The 19,091-nt window shown below is 38.7% G+C and overlaps 3 protein-coding genes across 4 annotated transcripts; 1 reads left to right on the top strand and 2 right to left on the bottom strand.

Annotated features, from left to right (window-relative positions):
• Positions 1-36: 36 nt before the first annotated feature.
• Positions 37-5,898, top strand: LOC131779397 (steroid 17-alpha-hydroxylase/17,20 lyase). Its single transcript, XM_059095941.2, has 4 exons — positions 37-236; positions 2,270-2,427; positions 3,614-4,644; positions 5,168-5,898. Exons 1-4 carry the CDS (start codon positions 43-45, stop codon positions 5,315-5,317), a joined length of 1,533 nt encoding a protein of 510 aa, XP_058951924.1. The 5' UTR covers positions 37-42; the 3' UTR covers positions 5,318-5,898.
• A 792-nt stretch (positions 5,899-6,690) lies between these two features.
• On the bottom strand, positions 6,691-13,520 carry LOC131779402 (2-aminomuconic semialdehyde dehydrogenase). Of its 2 annotated transcripts, none has more exons than XM_059095947.2 (12): positions 13,336-13,520; positions 12,070-12,276; positions 11,276-11,487; positions 10,426-10,592; positions 10,227-10,297; positions 9,578-9,682; positions 9,134-9,209; positions 8,199-8,297; positions 8,029-8,101; positions 7,701-7,741; positions 7,433-7,528; positions 6,691-6,972 (listed from the first exon to the last, which is right to left on the bottom strand). In XM_059095947.2, exons 1-12 carry the CDS (start codon positions 13,506-13,508, stop codon positions 6,826-6,828), a joined length of 1,467 nt encoding a protein of 488 aa, XP_058951930.1. In that variant the 5' UTR covers positions 13,509-13,520; the 3' UTR covers positions 6,691-6,825. The 2 variants fall into 2 exon arrangements, with proteins under 2 accessions (XP_058951930.1, XP_066022799.1); XM_066166702.1 differs by having other exon boundaries at positions 9,158-9,209.
• A 524-nt stretch (positions 13,521-14,044) lies between these two features.
• Positions 14,045-18,974, bottom strand: LOC136276811 (microfibril-associated glycoprotein 4-like). The gene is made up of 6 exons (XM_066166703.1): positions 18,747-18,974; positions 18,346-18,641; positions 17,609-17,723; positions 17,130-17,255; positions 16,211-16,591; positions 14,045-15,480 (listed from the first exon to the last, which is right to left on the bottom strand). Exons 1-6 carry the CDS (start codon positions 18,826-18,828, stop codon positions 15,203-15,205), a joined length of 1,278 nt encoding a protein of 425 aa, XP_066022800.1. The 5' UTR covers positions 18,829-18,974; the 3' UTR covers positions 14,045-15,202.
• Positions 18,975-19,091: the final 117 nt, after the last annotated feature.

Below are 19,091 nucleotides of genomic sequence, written 5' to 3'. Positions count from 1 at the left end.
TCCTTTTTCGACGATTACGTCACCTTTCAGCACTTTTGCAACATGGCTTCATTCGATGAATACTTGACGATCGGGAATATTTTCCTAGTCATCTTTTTCTTGCTCATTTTAAATCAACTGATTGTGCTGTATCAGTTTAGGAAAATGCCGCCGGGACCTCGTTTGACAAGCTTGCCTTTCATCGGCAATTTGCTGAGCTTTGATTCAGGAGATGGTTTCATGAAGATTACAGCAAGGTCTGTTTGCTAAGTGAACATCACTTTACCGTGGCAGTTTTCGTATCTTATTTATCTCATTGCGTTTACCTAGTTCGTTTGCTTCTTTTATTTGTGACTCGTCGTTTCTAAAGAATCCTACTAGTAGGGGCTAAGGGCCTCGTATTCTACAGTTGCTCCGAGATGAGGTCAAAAAGCCGTTCCAAAAGTATGTAAAGGGGTCATGGAATTATAAACATTCCGCATCTGTGTGTATGAGGAACGAGTCACGAAATGGTTGTTAAAGTAAAGCCCGCACTTAAAAACATTCACGAGAGGATGTTTGATGTAAAAATAAGTTAATATCCGCCACACTTTGGACAAACCGAATAATAAAAAGCAAAGGAAATAAGAAAAAAATAAATATCTATCAGCGATTGAAATCTTACAAATAATAGCTGAAAGCTAATTATGCAAAATTCATTGTCAATCAGATCTTTTGTTCAAGGGTTTTGTTTTTTAACATGACCATACAAAATTTTCAATAACATTACAATTACTGTCATATTTTAGACATGTTTATAAACCTAAGTTATCTATCTGTCCAACTTAGGCGAAAAAGATTTCGCACGCTCAGCAAAATCGTTTTATGTTTTAAACTGTGACGTCTTTAAATTTGGAAGCGATCTTCGCAGTAATAACTCTACTAAAGCAGTATTGAAAATAAGGCCCGAAATATTCATTTCTTAAATCGTAGTTCACATATATGATTTTAATATAATTATTAACAGTCATTTATTCATCACTTCACAGGTTTATTGCGAACCAACATAATGGTTGGTTCAGTTGGTAGAGCACTGCATGCACCGCTATCGCAGAGGTCATGGGTTCAAATCCCGTACAGGCCTGTATTTTCACTACTGCTTAAGTAGTGTTCATTACTGCGAAGATCGCTTCACATTCATTTCTTAAACCGCTTTTCACAGTGATTTTCATACATTTACAGTCACTAGTGTTGTCTATGTCAAAAATTTGAATTCTTGTGGCCTCTTACCATCAGTGGGGCATGAAATTATTGGTCAAATATCAGTTTTAGGCAGTACTTCGGCACAAGCGTTTCTTCGCTCGAATAAGAATACAAGGTTTTGATCATACTAGCCTGCAGTTCAGGCGTCTTATAAGCGCGAGCTAATGTTATAATACGGAAGCAAAAGGGACTATCCAAAAATATTTTGCAAATCCGAAAAAATATTTAGAATCGATATATTTTAGACAAATCGCTTCTGAAAAGTTTGTCAAATCAAGAAATCAATTTCAAATCCTGGTTTAATTCATAGATCCACAAATAACTTTCATGAAAATCGAAAATGGTTTACAATCCAAGAATCTTTCCAAAATCCAGAAAATCCCAGCAAATCAAGAAAAATATTTTGTCACGTGATACTTGCACCAGTGGTAAGCACTTTGTCACAATACAGCACATCGTGTCGCATTAGGTCGACTTGGAGTCACTACGCGAACGTACTAAACTGTAACAAGGGTATTGAGATGTTCTGCCACAAATGTGGAAAAGAATTTGTGAGAAATGAGCTATTCTGCCGTCGATGCATTGTTCAGTTTTTAGAAAAAATACCATGGTATTTCTGTGAACTTGAGGACTTCAAGGAGAAGGTTGCGTGAGTTTGGGTTGAGAAGGAGAAATGAAGTCCATTCAGAGCACGAAGTTTGGGAGATAATTAAACGTGAGATCGAAGGCCCTTCATCACTTCTTTTTCTGAAAACTGAGCAATAGTATCATAACGAAATCCTCTTCCAAAGTAATGTTCAATGGCAGATGCCTCATCTGACGCACTGTGTAACACATTTTTTTGTTCGGGTCTCTTTTAAGTTCCACATCGACGGCAGAATAGCTCATTGCTCACAAATTCTTCCCCACATTTGTGGCAGAACATCGCAGTAGACTTGGTACAGTTTAGTCCGTCCGCGCAGTGACTCCAAGTCGACTGTATCGTGACAAAGTGCTGACTACCGGCGCAAGTGTCTTTGACACAGTTTCTGGTTCTGTTTTCTCATAGCTTGAGGAAGAAGTACGGGAGAGTGTTCTCAGTGAAAATTGGAAGCTTCAAAGTTGTAATTGCCGGGGATACAGCTTCAGTCAAAGAGTTGCTTGTACGAAAGTCTGCTGATTATGCCGGGAGACCTCCTCTTCATAGCTTCATGCGTTCTACTTTCGGTATGTTGAGCTCTTAGTTACAATATGTGATTTGTAAACTATGTATAAACTAAACATTGAAATTAGACAGTTCTGGAGTTGCGGTGCAAGAAATTCTGGAAATTGGGGTTATTTGGAACCAATTAGAGAAATCAATGATTATGAATCAGACACTGGAAAGGGTAAAGCAAAAAATTATTCTCGGTGAAAATCTGGGGAGAGGGTTGCCTATTATGGCTATCTATGTAACAGTATTTATGGACGTGGAAGAAAAGTGACAACCGACGGATGAACAAGTAGTAGCTTTATACATAAAATTCGAATAATCGATTAATTTAGTTCTTCTTTGAAGGCGTAACAGTTCCTTTTTGACCCATTTCAAACTTTAATCATAACCATTACAACAATAAATGTGATTGGTACATTAACAGCTTTATTTTTCACTAATCATTCTGTACAGCTGCAATCGGACACCTGTTATCAGACAGTTAATGCAGCCAATAATACTTAGTCCTTTCAGCCAAATCCACCAACCACAGAATTAATCACAATAACCACAGCAACAACCACTTGTCCTATATAAAACTGTGGAATTTCCCAAATTGAGGAACTTTTCACTTAAGATATTGTCTCCACCAAAGACATTTGTCCTAAATGTATTTGTTGTTTTCAGAAATTGTAACGGTTATGATTAATTGGTAACGGGACTTCGTGTCGTCAAATTCCGACTGTAATCATATTTACTCGCGATTGACAAATCGGACTCCCGCTTCGTGGTCGTCCGATTTTGTTAATCACTCATATGATTGCAGACCGAATTGGGCGATACAAAGTCCTCCTAGCATTATTTACCCTTTGACTCCCAGATCAAATTTGTAATTCCCCTTACTTTCAACCGTACAATTCTTCTAATGTTAGTTCAGAGAATTTAATATTCGATCAACTACTTACCCCAAAATTGACATTTTTCTTTATTCTCATCACTCATCTGGTTGATATTGTATTGATATTGTGAGGAGAAATTCCTTCTTGGTCACTCATGGGAGTTAAAGGGTTAACGGTAAATTCTATCAGTACCCCTACATTACTGGTTTAACCTTGCGACAAACAATCAAACCCGCCATTAAGATTTAGATGTTAAGAATCCCTCGGGTTTCCTCGTGATCAAGACCAATTTTTCATATTTATCTTCAATTCTGCTTTCAAGACGGGAAAGACATCGCAGCAGGAGATTACAGTCCGGCCTGGAAGTTTCATCGAAAGATCTTCATAGCAGCCATTAGACGGTACCTATCTGATAAGCAGGTGGTGGAAAAAACAATTGCTGAGCAGGCAACGAAACTAATGCAGTACTTTGAAGACCAAAGTTTAAAGGATTTTGACCCTGCAAACGTCTTGATGGAGAGCATTGCCAACGTCAGTTGCCGTATCTTATTTGGAAAACGCTTCGACTCATCGCATTCTGATTTCAAGGAACTTCTCAAACTGAACGACGATTTCTTCTCTGATTATGACATTAATACACAAAGATTTCTTTTAGATTTCTTTCCTATAGCGAAATTCTTTCCGTTTCGTGCTTACCGACTCATGTACGAGATGATTGATCAGGTTTACGAAATTCTACGACGCCAGTTAAAGATTCAGGAGAAAGAGTCTTCCAACTCGGCAGAAGTTGACAGCCTCACCGGCAGTTTTCTCCAAGAAAAGGCTGCTGCTGAAAATGAGGTTGGTGCAGAAGAGAGAGCATCTTTCCTATCAGATGAATATATGCTGAGTAACATGAGAGACATGTTTGTCGCTGGTTATGACACCACTAGTTCTACCCTGCGCTGGGCCATTGCATTCCTTGTCCATCATCCTGAAATTCAAAAAGGAATACAAAACCAGCTGGATGAAGTGGTTGGAAAGGATCGGATGCCAAACCTAGATGATCTACCAAATCTTCCCCTTGTCCAGGCCATGATCATGGAAACGCAACGTCTTGGTAATGTTGCGGAAAACACTCTTCCTCACTACACGCTGAAGGACACTACACTAGCTGGCTTCAGGGTTCCCAAAGATACTATCGTATTTGCTAATTTAGCGCAAGTTCATCTTGATCCAAGCTGCTGGGAGAATCCGCACTCTTTTAACCCTCACCGTCATATTGACGCAGATGGCCAACTTATTACCAACACTGGTAACTTTCTACCCTTCTCAGCTGGTCGCCGGGTTTGTGCTGGTGAAGCACTGGCAAAGGTGAGAGAAATATGCCAAATTTAATTTCTCTACGTGATTCTGAAATCTGTCAAAAGTTACAATCTCTTTCATGCAAAATATCCATATGCTCCCTCTTTTTTGTGTTTCAAAATCTCACTTAATCTCATATGCGAGTTCTTGATACAATTAACAAACTGTTTTGTCCAGTTATGGATTTATAGAGTGAGTTTTGTTACAGTCCATAATATATATTGGACGACATGTTGGACAAGAGGAAGTGTTAATCAGCCATGGTTAAGCCTCTAGATCTGTTACTTGGGGAAACCCGGACAAACTAGCAAGTTCCAGGCGTTCAGTTAGTAACTAGTGGCGAAACATCAAATTCCGCAACAATGGCGGAAGAGTGAAAAAGCGAGCGAGGCTTGGGTCGGGTAATTACGCGGCCCGACCCAAGTCTCCCTCGTTTTTCACTCCTCCTCCAGTATCGCGCTTCGTTTTACCAACAGAAGGCCTGGCACAGGCTACAGACAGAAAGTCAACAGAAATCTTTCTCTTCTCGTAGGTGGAGCTGTTTCTGTTCTTGACGTGGATGTTGCACAAATTTACATTTCTACCATCTGAGGACGGCACTGTTCCTGACCTCGAGGGGCATACTGGTCTTACCCATTTTCCAGCCCTTTACAAAATTAGGGCCAAAAAACGATCATTGTAGTAGACGAAAATTGGTGCGAAAACTTAAGTCGGGCTTAAGGTGGATCCTTGTGAGAAAGGCTACAAAGCTCAAAGACTGACCTAGTCTCGTATCCAGACCTTCCACGGTCAAGCGGTGGTGAGGTCCTTCATTACAGTAACACGGTAAAATCTGGCACGAGCTTGTTCAGTGATAAATGTACATTCAGCACTGAAGAATGCTTAAGTCTGCTTCTTTGTTTTCATTTAATAAACTGCATGAAATACATGTCTTTTGCTGCACTTATCCATATCATCAGTTACATTTTGGCATCACTGTAGTCTTGCTATAGTAAAACAGCGATGCGAACATCGTTGTGTTTTTGTTGTGATGCTCGAGGCCTCATTGAACTGTAGACCAGAAGTTCCTCGGATAGTTTAGTTTGCTGAATGTGTAAGTTTTGTGAATTATCTTGCCATTACGGGCCTTCTGACCAAAAGCCAATGGAGTGGACCGTCCATTAACATTAATCGGAAAAAAAATCAGACCATAAAACAACAGCGGAAACAATAACAGAGGAATTCTATTTATCCCTAAATATCTATGAGGACGTCCAATAATTGCAAAACTAGACTAAACTACATTCACAAGCTCTGATTACATAAATATGATCTAGAGACTTCTTTCTTTTGTTCAACATTTATATTTCCTGGTGTGAACCAGCTAAAGATCGTAAAATATCTCCTTGTGGTCCAAGCGCGAAGAACGCCGGCCATTAACCCGAATGGGGATAAAGGTTCCATAACTTGCAGTACAGACCGAGAAAACGAGGTTGGTAAGATACTTATTATATCTCCGGGTTCAAAAAGAAGGGGAAGATTTTTCAATTCAAACAAACTTTTGAATTAAGAAGGCCACAAAGTGAACTACAGCCCGCTAAATTGACAAATCATTGCGTACATACTAACTGATAGACATAATACACCATTACCTCTTATGATTGCGCGCCTTGGTCTCAACAAATCACCTGACACGATCGCCAATTTACACTGAAGAAATGTAAAATGGTTTTCGTGTTTACATAGCCTGATGTAATCACGCGGGAGGTTGGGAGAACACGAGATAAGCGTAGGAAACGACGATGCGAAGCGGAGTGGTTTCAAGCTTATCGAGTGTTCTCCCAACCTCCCAAGTGTTTACATCAGGCTATGTAAACACGGAAACCATTTTACATTTCTTTTATAAAATAACTAAAGAAAGAGGAACGAAAACCGTGTTTACATACGCTCATGTAAAATGGTTTTATGGCCAATCAGAGCGCGCGTACTATTTGAATTATTTTATAATATATACTTTTGCTCAGTTGGTAGAACTAAATTACCTTGTGATAAACCCCACCCCCCCCCCCCCATCCCTCTAACCTACGCAGTCACCCAGTTTCTTTAGAAATTCACCCCTTAACTTATTTGTTGCTAATCTAGACACGCAAATTCCTTTAAATATGATAATGGTTTAACCTCTCAGGTCTGAAAGGAATGCTATGATGGAAACTACATCTTCACGCAGACTGTTTTTACTTCTGTGTAGAACTCGTAGGATTCTTTAGCTCCTTCTCGGCCAACCCCTGAAGCTTTGAATCCTCCAAAAGGCATATTGAGATCACGGACAAGCCAGCAATTACACCACACTGTCCCTGCCTGGGGAATAGAAGCAGAGCCGTCTTTTAACGTTGTTATACTAAAATATCTGGCAACATTTTATTCTTGAAAATGTAAAAGCAAAACCAGAATGTGTTCAACGAAACTCCTTCTAATAAGCGACACAAATCTGCCTCGTAGTGTAACAGAGAAAAATCACAACACAATTCTCACAATGTTAGCGACCTAAAAGACATGTCATTCGTTTTGTCAAAACAGTGGGACAGCACTCGCTCGATAAAAAAATATGTTTGCACCGCACAATACAAACATTGAACCAAAAATTTGGTATCATAAATCGAAGTTGAATGTGACTAAAATACGATAGAGATGTCGAAAAGACAAGGTCAGGACACTTCTTAAACAAAAAGACCTTGCCATGAACTGATAGGTCCGTCAGCCGATTGGAACGTTAAAGTACGTGCCGCTCAGCAAACCTTTACTAATTTGTGTCTTGTACCTGTAAACGTTTTGATACTCGGTGAGTGCGTGAAAGATTCTCTGACCAAATCACTGCTGCTAGTCCGTACTTGACACCATTAGCTCGTTTGATAACCTGACAAGAAAAACCCACGGAAAAAAAAAGGTGAAGAAATTAAACCAGCAAACAAACAAAACTAACACAAAACAAACTACTCAAACTAATATTTAAAATTTGCGCTTCTAATGCATGGGAATTGCACGTGCGTCAGGCGCGCGTGAAGCTGCAAGACACGTGTCACTCATACCTCTTCCTCGTTTTCAAATGGTACAATTGCCACTACTGGACCTGTAAAACAGAAGAGAATCTCACACATAGACCTTACCATATTGACTGAGCAATAGCCAGTCAGTGCACACTCTATAGCGCATACAACCCTAAGTCTCTCTATGCCCATACAGACTGCCTTCTTGGCGTCACTTTTGAGCGAGAATTCTTTTATTTTCAATATGTTGTAAGGGTTAAAAAAGGTAGTTTGTATGAATAAAATAACAGCAATTAAGCCCGTCGTATAAAAAAGAGGTCTAAGAACTGCCGTAATTTTATTTTCAGTTAATTCCTTTGTCCTAACTCACCAAATATCTCTTCCTGCATGCAGCGAGTGTTGTCCGACAAACCGGTAATCACCGTGGGTCGCATAAAGTAACCCTAAAACGCAAACAAACAAGGAAACAAATGTTGAAAACTAGAAACAAACCTTCCATCTCCACATTGAAATCAACAAACAAAACAGAACTGTGCCTACTTCTGTGTGAGGATTAGGTAGTTCCAAAGGAGAGTCCTTTCCTTCGCCACAAACAATCTCTCCACCTTCATTCACGGCAAGTTTCACATATCCAAGGACCTTGAGAAGAAACAAAACGCCTTAGACCAGATATCGATAAGATACAAGGCACGGTACAAGTTACCACGAACATTAAGATTAAAATAAATAATTTGTCATAAATATGTAATCTTGATACACAGAATTCTTCTTTTCTCTTTTTCATTTTTTGCTATAACGAGAGCGAGAACCTTATCGGAAAAGCTATTGATAAAGTTAATGTTACTGATACGCTGCCGATTACGACATTGTTACCGATATCATTAATGCTACCGATATAACGATAACGAGCTAAACTACAGTATACAAGGCCATCACCAACCTAACTAACCAGCTCCAGGGGTTCGTTTGCTCTACTGCCGAGCTAAACAAGCAGCTACATAAAAACAAAGGGGGTAAATTTCTAAAAGAACTGTGGTGCTGCGTCGATGGGAGAGTTTAACAGGGTAATTTAGCAAAGCGAATAACGAAGGGCTAACGCTCGAAACGTCAGCTTAGAAACTCTTTACGGTGACTAATTTACGTAATTAACTCAGTTGATAATACTAAATTACCCTATACTACAAAAAAAAAACCCTGACACTTCACGTGCATATAGATTATGCCGAGCCAGACGAGCCAGACGAGCCAAGAGATACGCTCCTTAAAAAATCAAAACCTGTATTGCGTAGTTCCTCTAAATAATGATAACGAGATGCCGTTAACGATAAAACTAACGATAACAGTTGTGATTCCAAAAACGATAGCGCTTACGATATAACGACATCGATAACACCGCATGATAATGATAACAATTGCCTATGATAATGTAGGCATCCGTAGAATCGAATCTTATGGATAAATTTCCAAAAATGTACCTTGGCTAAGTGTTCCTTGCTTACCAAAGCTCCGACGTTGGTTGTTGGATCTTTTGGAGAACCAACCTTGAGTTGCCTGGTATAAATACAAGAGACAAGAGAAGGAAAAAGATCACTAAATCTCTAGAATTATTGTCGAGCCGCTTAAGGCTCTAAGTCTAAAGGTCTTTGGTCTCACTTACACCTGTTTACGGCCAATCCTTCTTCCCCTCTCCCCCCTCCCCCCCCCAAAAAAAACAGTCACCCATCCACACCCCACTCCCTTCTCATAAGACAGTGAGGTTTACTTCTCTCTTCACACAACTGGTAAATTAAACAAATTCCAAACTCTCCTGAGCTTAATCTGATTTCATACAGTGGACCTTCTCTTTAATGCGACAAAAGTTTACACCAGTCAGAAATATTCATTTCTCTCTCATAATCTAAAATTGCAAAATGCTGTACCTGGTTCTTTCCACAAAACCCTCCAAAAACTGGTCATAAATTCCTTTTTGTACATAAACTCTACTGGTGCACAGACAGATCTCTCCTTGATTGGCAAAACTGGACCTGAAATACAAAATAAAAAAGTATTCATATTTCACCATAAGATATTTGCATTCATATAGCTCTTTACCTTAAGGAAAAACCTTTTCCCGCAAACAAGCCATGAATACAAAACTTAACACTATTTCTAAGACACCAGACTAAAAAATTAAGTTTGATTCAAAAGATTTAAGTCACACACATGCATGTAAGTTTGAAATTTTTAGGGATCCATATATCTTTGCCCAAAACATAATCAAACTCTTAACAACTACCAATTGAGTGTATAAAGGCACACCCAAAAAAAAAAAACAAACTGCTTAGTGATGAGAGTGTTTTGCAAGGTAAGTGTAAGTTAATGTGGAGCCTCATTTTTCCCATACACTTTGGAAAGCTGCAATAATTCCATAGCCGACAAACTTTGAATGAAATCCTTAACACTTAATTTTTTCTAGCTGCAAAATGTTTTTGATGTACATTACCACAAAAAATATGCTACAAATAGATAATTTTATAAAGTGTATCTAAATTATGATCTTACTCTGGACAGATAAATTACTAAACACACCTGACAGTCGTTGCTATGGACTTCTCTAAGTCTGCGTCATCAAAAATTATTGCGGCATTCTTCCCTCCGAGCTAGAAAAAAATTACAAATAAAAAATGAAGAATATGGATACTGATCTTAGGGCACAAAGGATTAAACTTGCCCAAAACATGCTCTCAACAATCGGAAAGCTTATTGGGTATTTAAAAAAAGCACTCACTTCTAATGAAGTTTTCTTGTAAAAAGGAGCTGTCATTTCTGTGATAACTTGACCTGTGACAGTTGAACCAGTAAATGAAATCACAGGAACATCAGGGTGTCTAGCGATGGCAGCGCCTGCCTTGGGTCCAGTGCCCATCACCAAGTTAACAACACCAGGAGGCAGACCTACAGTCATTGACCAAGACATGACACATTAGACGGGGGGATTTTGATTGTATATTGAAGAGATGCAAATCAGGACAAAGAAAAATATGAAAGGGGCTCTAATATTGGGAACAGCTCGAAGTCAAACAAGCCACAGCTGCAACTACCTGAAACACATCCAGCCATGTTACAATTGCCTAGCATCTTGCAACTGATTGGTTGAGAGGTCATGGCACAAGTTTTCAACACCAATCAAAAGGCAAAGTAAAGGTTAAATAAATTATTAATGAAATCCTAGATTATCATTTACACTCTAATGAAAATTGCTGAATGCTCAGGATATGAAGTAATTACTTAGTAGTGTTTACGAGAAACATGACTGTACAACTGCTGAGTTATAAATTTTGGGTAATTATCTTTTGAGCATGATTATTATAGTAACAGTGTAAATAACAAGCACAACATTACTTCAGCTTGTTATGATACCCATGATCTTAGTGCGTATTTTCCCTATGTCTGCCAGACATTTCTCACAAAGTTAGTTCTGAGAGTTTGGTCTTGGATCAAAATAATAATCCTCTAGTGGATATATTCATTTATTCTCATTACTGGTCTACTTGATTCTATATTGATATTGTAAGGAGAAATCTTGCTTGGGTCACTCCTTGGAGTGAAAGAATTAACTGAAATATTACTTTTTCTACCTGCTTCATTAAGCACCTTGGCCATCATCCATGCTGTGACAGATGTCATTTCACTTGGTTTGCAAACAACAGTATTTCCAGCGGCAATTGCAGGAGCAATCTTGTAAGTCAGAAGATAAACAGGCAAATTCCAAGGGGAGATCAATCCAGCCACACCAATTGGACTTCGGATAGTGTAATTCAGTGCACCAACATTTTCTAGAACACTGGTACTATTAAAGTGAAAATAAATTTAACTTGTTTATTAAAAAATTATGGTCAGATTGGTTGTGCTATTAAAAACATTAAAGAGAGGATTTCTTGCTTGTGCACTTTTACTCAGTTTCAGTGACTGGTAAATTAATCCCTAATAGACATTTATCATGGGATAAAGCAGGAAGCTGACAAAAACTACACAAAAAAATTGGATAAATGGCAAAAAAGCAAAGGTTGGCTGACAGCTGGGAATTTTGCCATCTACACGTAACCAATTTGAAAATTCATGCTAACTAACTAACTAACTAACGGAAAGATTGATTCATTCACTCAGTTTATTGATGTTATGTAGTAGTACTATTAATAGTACTTAAGGTGGGTATCAAATTTATTTAACCCTTTAACTCCCAAGATCTGAATGTTAATTCTCCCCTCTAGCTGCTACAGATGTCCTAGTAAATTAGTAACAAGAATTTAGTGTTGGATCAAGATAACAATATCTACCTGCTGGATAATGTATAGATATTATAGGGAGAAGTTACATGTTAATCACTTTTGGGAGTTGAAGGGTTAAGAAAATGTGTAAGTCAAGTACTTACTGGTTTTCCACTGAGGTACGTATAATTGTTGAGGCAAAGAATCTAAAGTTATGGCAGGCACGTGGAATGTCGATTGTCTTAGCCAGCAACACTGGCTTCCCCTGGTCTTTTGATTCTGCCTCAGCAAATTCATCCAATTGGGCCTCAATGAGATCAGCAATCTTTCTCATTATACCTGCCCTATATTCTGGTGTGGTTACAGACCAGCTACAAAGAAAATAAATACTCAGCATTCCTACTTGAAGTCAAACAAACCAAAGAGTTCACCGGGCAACTGATATTAAAGCTTTCTTTAGCTATTCTAAAAAAAAATTTCTAGCTTAATCTCAATGGCCTGAATCTTTTTTTCAGAATTGGAAATGATTCCCTTGATACTTTAAAGAACAATTCTTTTGTAGCAGCATCTCTTAATCAAAACCTGGAAAACAATATGCAAGCACAAACAGGGAGACAGACATAAAGACAGACATACAGACGGATAGAAATACAGACAGAGAGACAGAAAGACACAGACAGACAGACAGACAGACAGACAAACATGCAGACAGAGAAACAGCGAATCAGAGAGAAAGGGAAATTTCCAGGCGTAACTACACATAAAACCTGGCAAGTAAATTTCTATTATCATATTCAATTTGAAGAGCATGCTTCATGTTCCTTTAGTGCACAGTGACATGTTTGTTGGCAATGAGGCGTACATGTTGAAGGGAGAGTTTCTTTTTTCTATAATATTTAAACTAACGCGTTGAAAGTCAGCTGTGCATTCATTGAGATAAGATGGCCTTAGGAAATAAGGAAAACATCAAAAAGGCTATAGTTGGTCTGCACTACCTTTAGAGCACTACTACGAATCATTCATTTTCCGATCCCAAAACCCTCTACGTGCTTTATAGTTATGGTTACTTAGACAACGGCGTAATGTGATTATCGTAGTCTATAAACTGTGAGATTTTGAGCCACTGACTACTCTGTATGTACTTTATACACAATGAAAGAAATCACACCGTTAGTGAACTACATTATCATACTATTTCCCAATGATTGCACCTCATAAGTACAACATAAAGATTACGCAACTTCATTAAACATTGATCATGATACAGTCAATTCGTGATTTTAGGATCAGTTTTTTTCCAAAGATTAAACTAGGAAAACAATGCGTTCCCTCAACGGAGATAGAGAATCTTGATAGCCACGAGTACAACTAGCATGCCTCACTCAACCCCAACTCTGGGCGATCAATTATGGTTACAGAACACACATTACCTTTCAAACGCTTCATTTGCTGCCTTAACGGCTAAATCGACTTCTTTTTCAGTACTGTCTGGAACCTTACAGTGCACCCTTCCCGTTGATGGGTCGTAGCTGTCAATGTGATTTGTGCAAGGTACGAATTTTCCTCCGATAAAGTTCTGAAGTACTAACATTTCAGACGCCATCTTGTTGTTCTTTTGGCGGTAGACTGGAAAGATTATTAGAAGTCCGACGGAAGCCTGAGGAGAGCTCGTGTCAGCCCCGCCCCTGTTACACCCCCAATATTTAACTAAGTGAGACTACTATGAAAACTTCTGACGAAGGACGCAAATTATCAAAGCAACGAGAAGCGAGTAAAAATCAAATTAAATGGCTTTGCTTAAAGTGTCTGCCGAATTGCCAGAATCAGCTGACGAAATTAAAATTAGTCTGACCTCTCTTGCTATGTCTTGTCCCCAGCAAAGACTGGACACTTGGAAACTAGGCACTAGGCGACTGGACACCCGGAATTAACCACTGAAGGTTCTGCTTCACAAGAACGAGGTGCTTTCGAAGTCATTCTTGAAAGAATTGATCGTGATGATGAAGATAAATTAGTTGTGCCGTATGGAAAAAATCGGGTTTGCAAGAGAGGAAATGCAATATAAAGGGTTGTCAATTAGATTCTTCTGATAAGCAAGCGCCAAAAAGAACGACAAGGTCATTCATTAACATCCCTCAAACTTTATTCGCTTTAGAGCCTGTTATTTACAGTTCATTGATATCTCGCTGGATAGATATAACTTTCAAGAATTTATGTCGGTATCAGCTACTATTTTAATTTACCAAAACAGCTACAATGCTAATACGTAACATAATTTTACACAAAACATGATGAGACTGACACCAATGTAAGTACCTATATCAACACAGACAGGGCCAAGTAAAGTTTGATAAATAGGCACACTGCGTCAAAAAGTGATAGGAAACTGAAAACGTTTATCAGTCCATTTCATGATCCTGGACGTTAATGTAATACTTAATCTGAACTGTATATGTTTTCAATAAAGGTGACTTTTATAGATTTGCAGTTTAGCAGTTACTATCATACAGGGGTATAGCCAAGAATCACACTGGTTCTCGCTACCTTTTCGCCACCTGAATAGTAATGGTTGTTAGCTTAGAAAAAAGGCTCACAAAGGAGGGGAGGGTCACGGGCACCTCCCCTGGCCACGCCCTTGTTATTATATACCAAGCAGTAGCAATGCTAATATGAGGGCATCAGTATAATGGGGTTACTGGCTGTAAAACGGCAAAACAAATCAGCTGTTAAGGGTAAAAATTGACAAGTTTTTATCGTTGGTCGTAGGGGAAAGTTAACCGTAAGAAATTTCCCTATCTACAATGTGTCAGTTTGGAAGGGTTAAAATCTTTGCCTGGTATGTGTCTTGTCTTAGAGCAAATGCAGTAAATCAGAAAATTACTCTACAATGTTGGGCAGATCTTACTACATCATTTACATTCTTATGGACAGCAAAAGGTTTTTTGGTGACAAGTAACCAGGCCTCTCTGGTCTAACTGACCAATAAGGAGGCCCTATTATAAGTCAATTTTCTTGAAAAGGATGAACTTTGGGGAGGTTTTTCCCAGGAACGGAAGGGGAAGGGGTCAATCTTAACTGACAGATTATAAAGGGGGGGGGGGGGGGAACTACAGAACATTGACTTCCAATGAAGGGGATTATAAGAAATACTAAAGAGCCTTGGGAGGGGGGGAAGGGGAGAATCAGATAAATTTCATTGTTCCCGAAAACCAAAATCACTGCGTATTATCGAATATTTTTTCCAAACCATAATCACGACAAAAATAGCTCGAAAAACTTGGAGGCCACAACAAACGACTAAAAGCCTACTGGTCGCATCTTCATTTCAGTTCTCTTAAGTGAGTAATTATGTCCTTTCCACTTATACCAGCCAACGCCATTGTACCAGCCGTTTTCTCTTGGGTAGGTTCCCCGGTGATAATAACCATTTAGATTGCTATGCCAACAGTCGTTGTACCACCAGCCCCCTTTACAAAGCTCACCACAGTTGGCTCCTCCTCCTCTTAAGTCATTGTCTCGGTCTCTTGTTGTAAATGATCGACCATTGTGATAAGAAAGCGAATCTCCTGCAGTTCCTGAAATGTATGATCAAATCAAAATTATTATCATCGAAAGATCGTGATTACGCTGTTAGTACTTGTTAAAGGGGTTTATGAAATAGTCATTCAATCGATAGCAAGTCAAGAGGAGGCATTGGGGCCGAATAGTTAGGATACTGGATTTGTAATCCGATGTTCCCGGGTCAAACTCGTCACTCTGCTACTCACTGGGTTTCTTCTCATTGCCTCAAGTTCAATTCTGGTCTGTCTTCCTGTCAACTGGGGTTTGAAACACTGTTTTTTTTATTCATCATGTTTAGTTTCTAATTTAGAGGGCCACAAGTTTATCAATTTGTAGCTGTTTATTGTCATTATAATAATTAAAGAGAACCCTTCAGGTTTCAAAAAGTATCACTTATTGCTTTTATCTATATTTATCTATTTATCTTATTATCATTATCTCTCTCTCTCCCTCCCTCCCCACCCCCTCCCCTCAAGGAAAAGAGAGAACACGAGTTTGCATTTATACAATTCTTTAACTATTTCGATGTGACGATTTTAGAAATGAGACAAGGAGAACTGAGGCAGCAATGATCATGTATCACAGCAAGTGGGGTTAGAGTATAATTGAAAGAAACATATGGCTTCCAGTCGTCGCCAAAACAGAGTTTTATTAAAAGGGGGACTGGCTGACTGCTTATTAAGTGCCAATGAGGGTTCATCGTGACACAACCAAAATCCTCCCGGTTTCCGGGAGCAAGTTTACCTGAGTAGCTTCCGAATCTTAAAGTGTAATTAGATCCCTCGCTCTCTACTTTAAACCAAGTGTACTCAGCATAAACAGTATCCCCAGAAAAAGCCTCCAAATCAATACGAAGCTTGTATCCCTCGCTGTTAGTCAGGCGGCGTATTGATTCCAGTCCGAGCCAAAACTCGCTAGTTGTGTTACCAAAGCCATATTTGTAACTGAACCAGGTGCGATAGAAGTCAACAGAGCCGTTCAACCTCTTCTGGAACACAGTCCAACCCCCGCCAGAGGTTGTTTGGTCACAATAAACATGAAAGTCACCTGAGCCATCAGGGTCGATTAAATAAACGCCATTGCTTCTCTTTCCATCTTTATAAAGCTCTGCGCAGTTTTTAGCCCCTGCAAGAAGAATCGTGTGACAATCGCTTAACTTTTATCTTCACTGATTTACTTTGTTTGTCTATCACAGTATTCCATGACTGAGGGACCATAATCTGATAACATTTGCTTCTAGTGTGGCTTGTACACATGTTACTTTTTATAGAATTACTGACATCAGATAAGGGAGAGGGGAAATAGAAGACACAACCCCATGATCCATCATCAAAGTCTCAGTGAATAAAATTTCGTAACATAATTGACAATTTAGCCCATATTTGACTCTAATGCTGGCGATGTTTTTCTTCTAACCATTTCTTTCCAAAGATCACATTGGTAATTCTCTTTACTATCTGCCATATATTTCTTATTATGTTAGTTCCAAGAATTTGATATTGAATCAGCTAACAATCCCCTTATTTATTTATGACTCTTATAGAAAATTTTCACAATTAAAAATGTAGTGAATTTGTTTCTAAACAGGTAGCTGTCAATACGAAGACTATCGGACAAAGCGACAACATGCCTTTAATTTTCAAAGCTTGTCAATGGTACTTACGCAGTATGCAATTTTCTCCGTCACCATGGTATGTTGGCTTACAAGTACATGTATAGGATCCAGCAGTATTGTTACAATAAGCATGGACGTCACAAGAGTGTAGTCCCTCAGCGCATTCATCAATATCTAGAAATGAAAAAAAGTAAGTCCATTCTGAAAAATATTTTGGGAAACTTATCATGAAACGGCCACTTTTTTTTAACTTTGTAGTGCAATCTTAACCCTTTCAATTCCAAGATCTCATCAGCAATACTCCTTACACTCTGCCACACAATTCTTATGATATTAGTTTGGAGAATTTGGTGTTGGATCAACTAAAATTCTCTGATCGCTATTTTTCTATATTCTCACCACTTGTCTGCTTGGTATTGCGTTCACATTGTAAGGAGAAATTCTCTCATGGTCGCTGATGGGAGTTAGTTTTAATTCCAAGCAGGCTAGTGAAGGGCTCTTGTTTAATAAACTCAACAGTGTCTTACCAAATTCGCAATCTTTTCCTTTGAAGCCTTTTTTGCAAATGCAGACGTAGCTGTTGTCTTCGTACTGTGCCGCGCATGTCCCATTGTTCCGACATGGCCAACTGATACACGGAGACTGTGATAAAACAAGAAGACACAAACAGACACTCCATCGCAAGTGTTTCAGGAGGATTATGGTTTGGCCAAAGTTTTCAATTGAAAAGTAATGAATTGCAGTAGATAAAATAAAATTATCTTGCAACTTTTTAGTACCTCCGACTTATTTAGTAGTCAAAGTGCATTATGGAAAATATTATTCATATGAAATTCGCTCAAAGCGTCAAAACCTTTGCTAAAACTTTTATGACACCTTATAACAACCACAAGGAAGTTTTTCAGAGAACTTTATTCAGCTTCTAAAAGGGATTATAATTACTCTTTGATTGAATATACCTCTAGGGAAAACAAGAGCGTCTTATTTTAATTTACTCTTTCGTATCGGGCTCGTCATTTTCAAAGTAACTGAAGCGTATGGTCGCAAGAGTTTCATTGTTGTTTCAGAAATCAGTATTTAGTTTCAAGTTATAAATTTTGCATAATTGCAACAGTGCAGGATAATGTTTCACCTGAGATAGAAGGCCTTGGAGAAATGAAATACAGAATATTTTTTATTGCAAACCCAGTTTTGTTCTTGTTTTTTTTGGTTTAGTTTTGTTTAATTTGTGGTTTAAAAGAGAACATTTAAGCAATTTCCTTACCGTGATACTATAGTGATGGTGGCTCTGACTGTACACAAACTTGTCCGAGTTGTTAAACACGTCTGATGGAAGCAGTTCGCACAACACTTTTCCCATGAAAGCGGAGAATACGCCCAAGTTGAAGGAGAAACATGACGGTGTGTTGGCACAAACAAATCCACATTCGCTGTCTTCCAGAACATAATCTGACCCAATACTGGTGACGTTGAGGTAGGAAAATTTTTGAGGCTTAAAGTTGGCGTAAGCAAAACCTTCACCTGTGCCTCGGCTAAGAGGTTTAATGCGTTCATCGTTGACTTTTTGTGGAAATAGAAAGTAAGGAAAAGTAAAAATTGTACTCAACTATTTGAAAGAAAAGTTCACAGTGTTCATCAAGGACTCTTACGCATGAATTTACCTACCGTTCGAGGCCTCTCCTGAGGAGACTATTGCCACGAGTATATGAAAAATAGTGCTGAATAGTTCTCGATGTTTGAGCTTCATTTTCCGTTGCACGAGTGATAGGCTTGTCCGGTCGTTTTAGTGCTCTATCACTTCCTCTCCACTTTTGAAAAAAAGATATAGATTCCCTATTCGAGGAAAGACCGAATTTTTGTTCATACAGTGGTTAGCTTGAGAGGCACTGAAATGATTGTGAGTGAAATTAATTAATATAACAGTCCTCCCAGAGATTAGCAGGTGGAACGGAAGTTTTATCGTTGTTTTGGTAACATTAATTAACTGAGTCAAAATAGCCATTAATAATG

This window comes from Pocillopora verrucosa, chromosome 5 (assembly GCF_036669915.1).
Source record: "Pocillopora verrucosa isolate sample1 chromosome 5, ASM3666991v2, whole genome shotgun sequence".
Lineage (NCBI taxonomy): Eukaryota > Metazoa > Cnidaria > Anthozoa > Scleractinia > Pocilloporidae > Pocillopora > Pocillopora verrucosa.
Note: the sequence above shows the minus strand (reverse complement) of the source record. Positions and strands in the feature narration are given on the sequence as shown.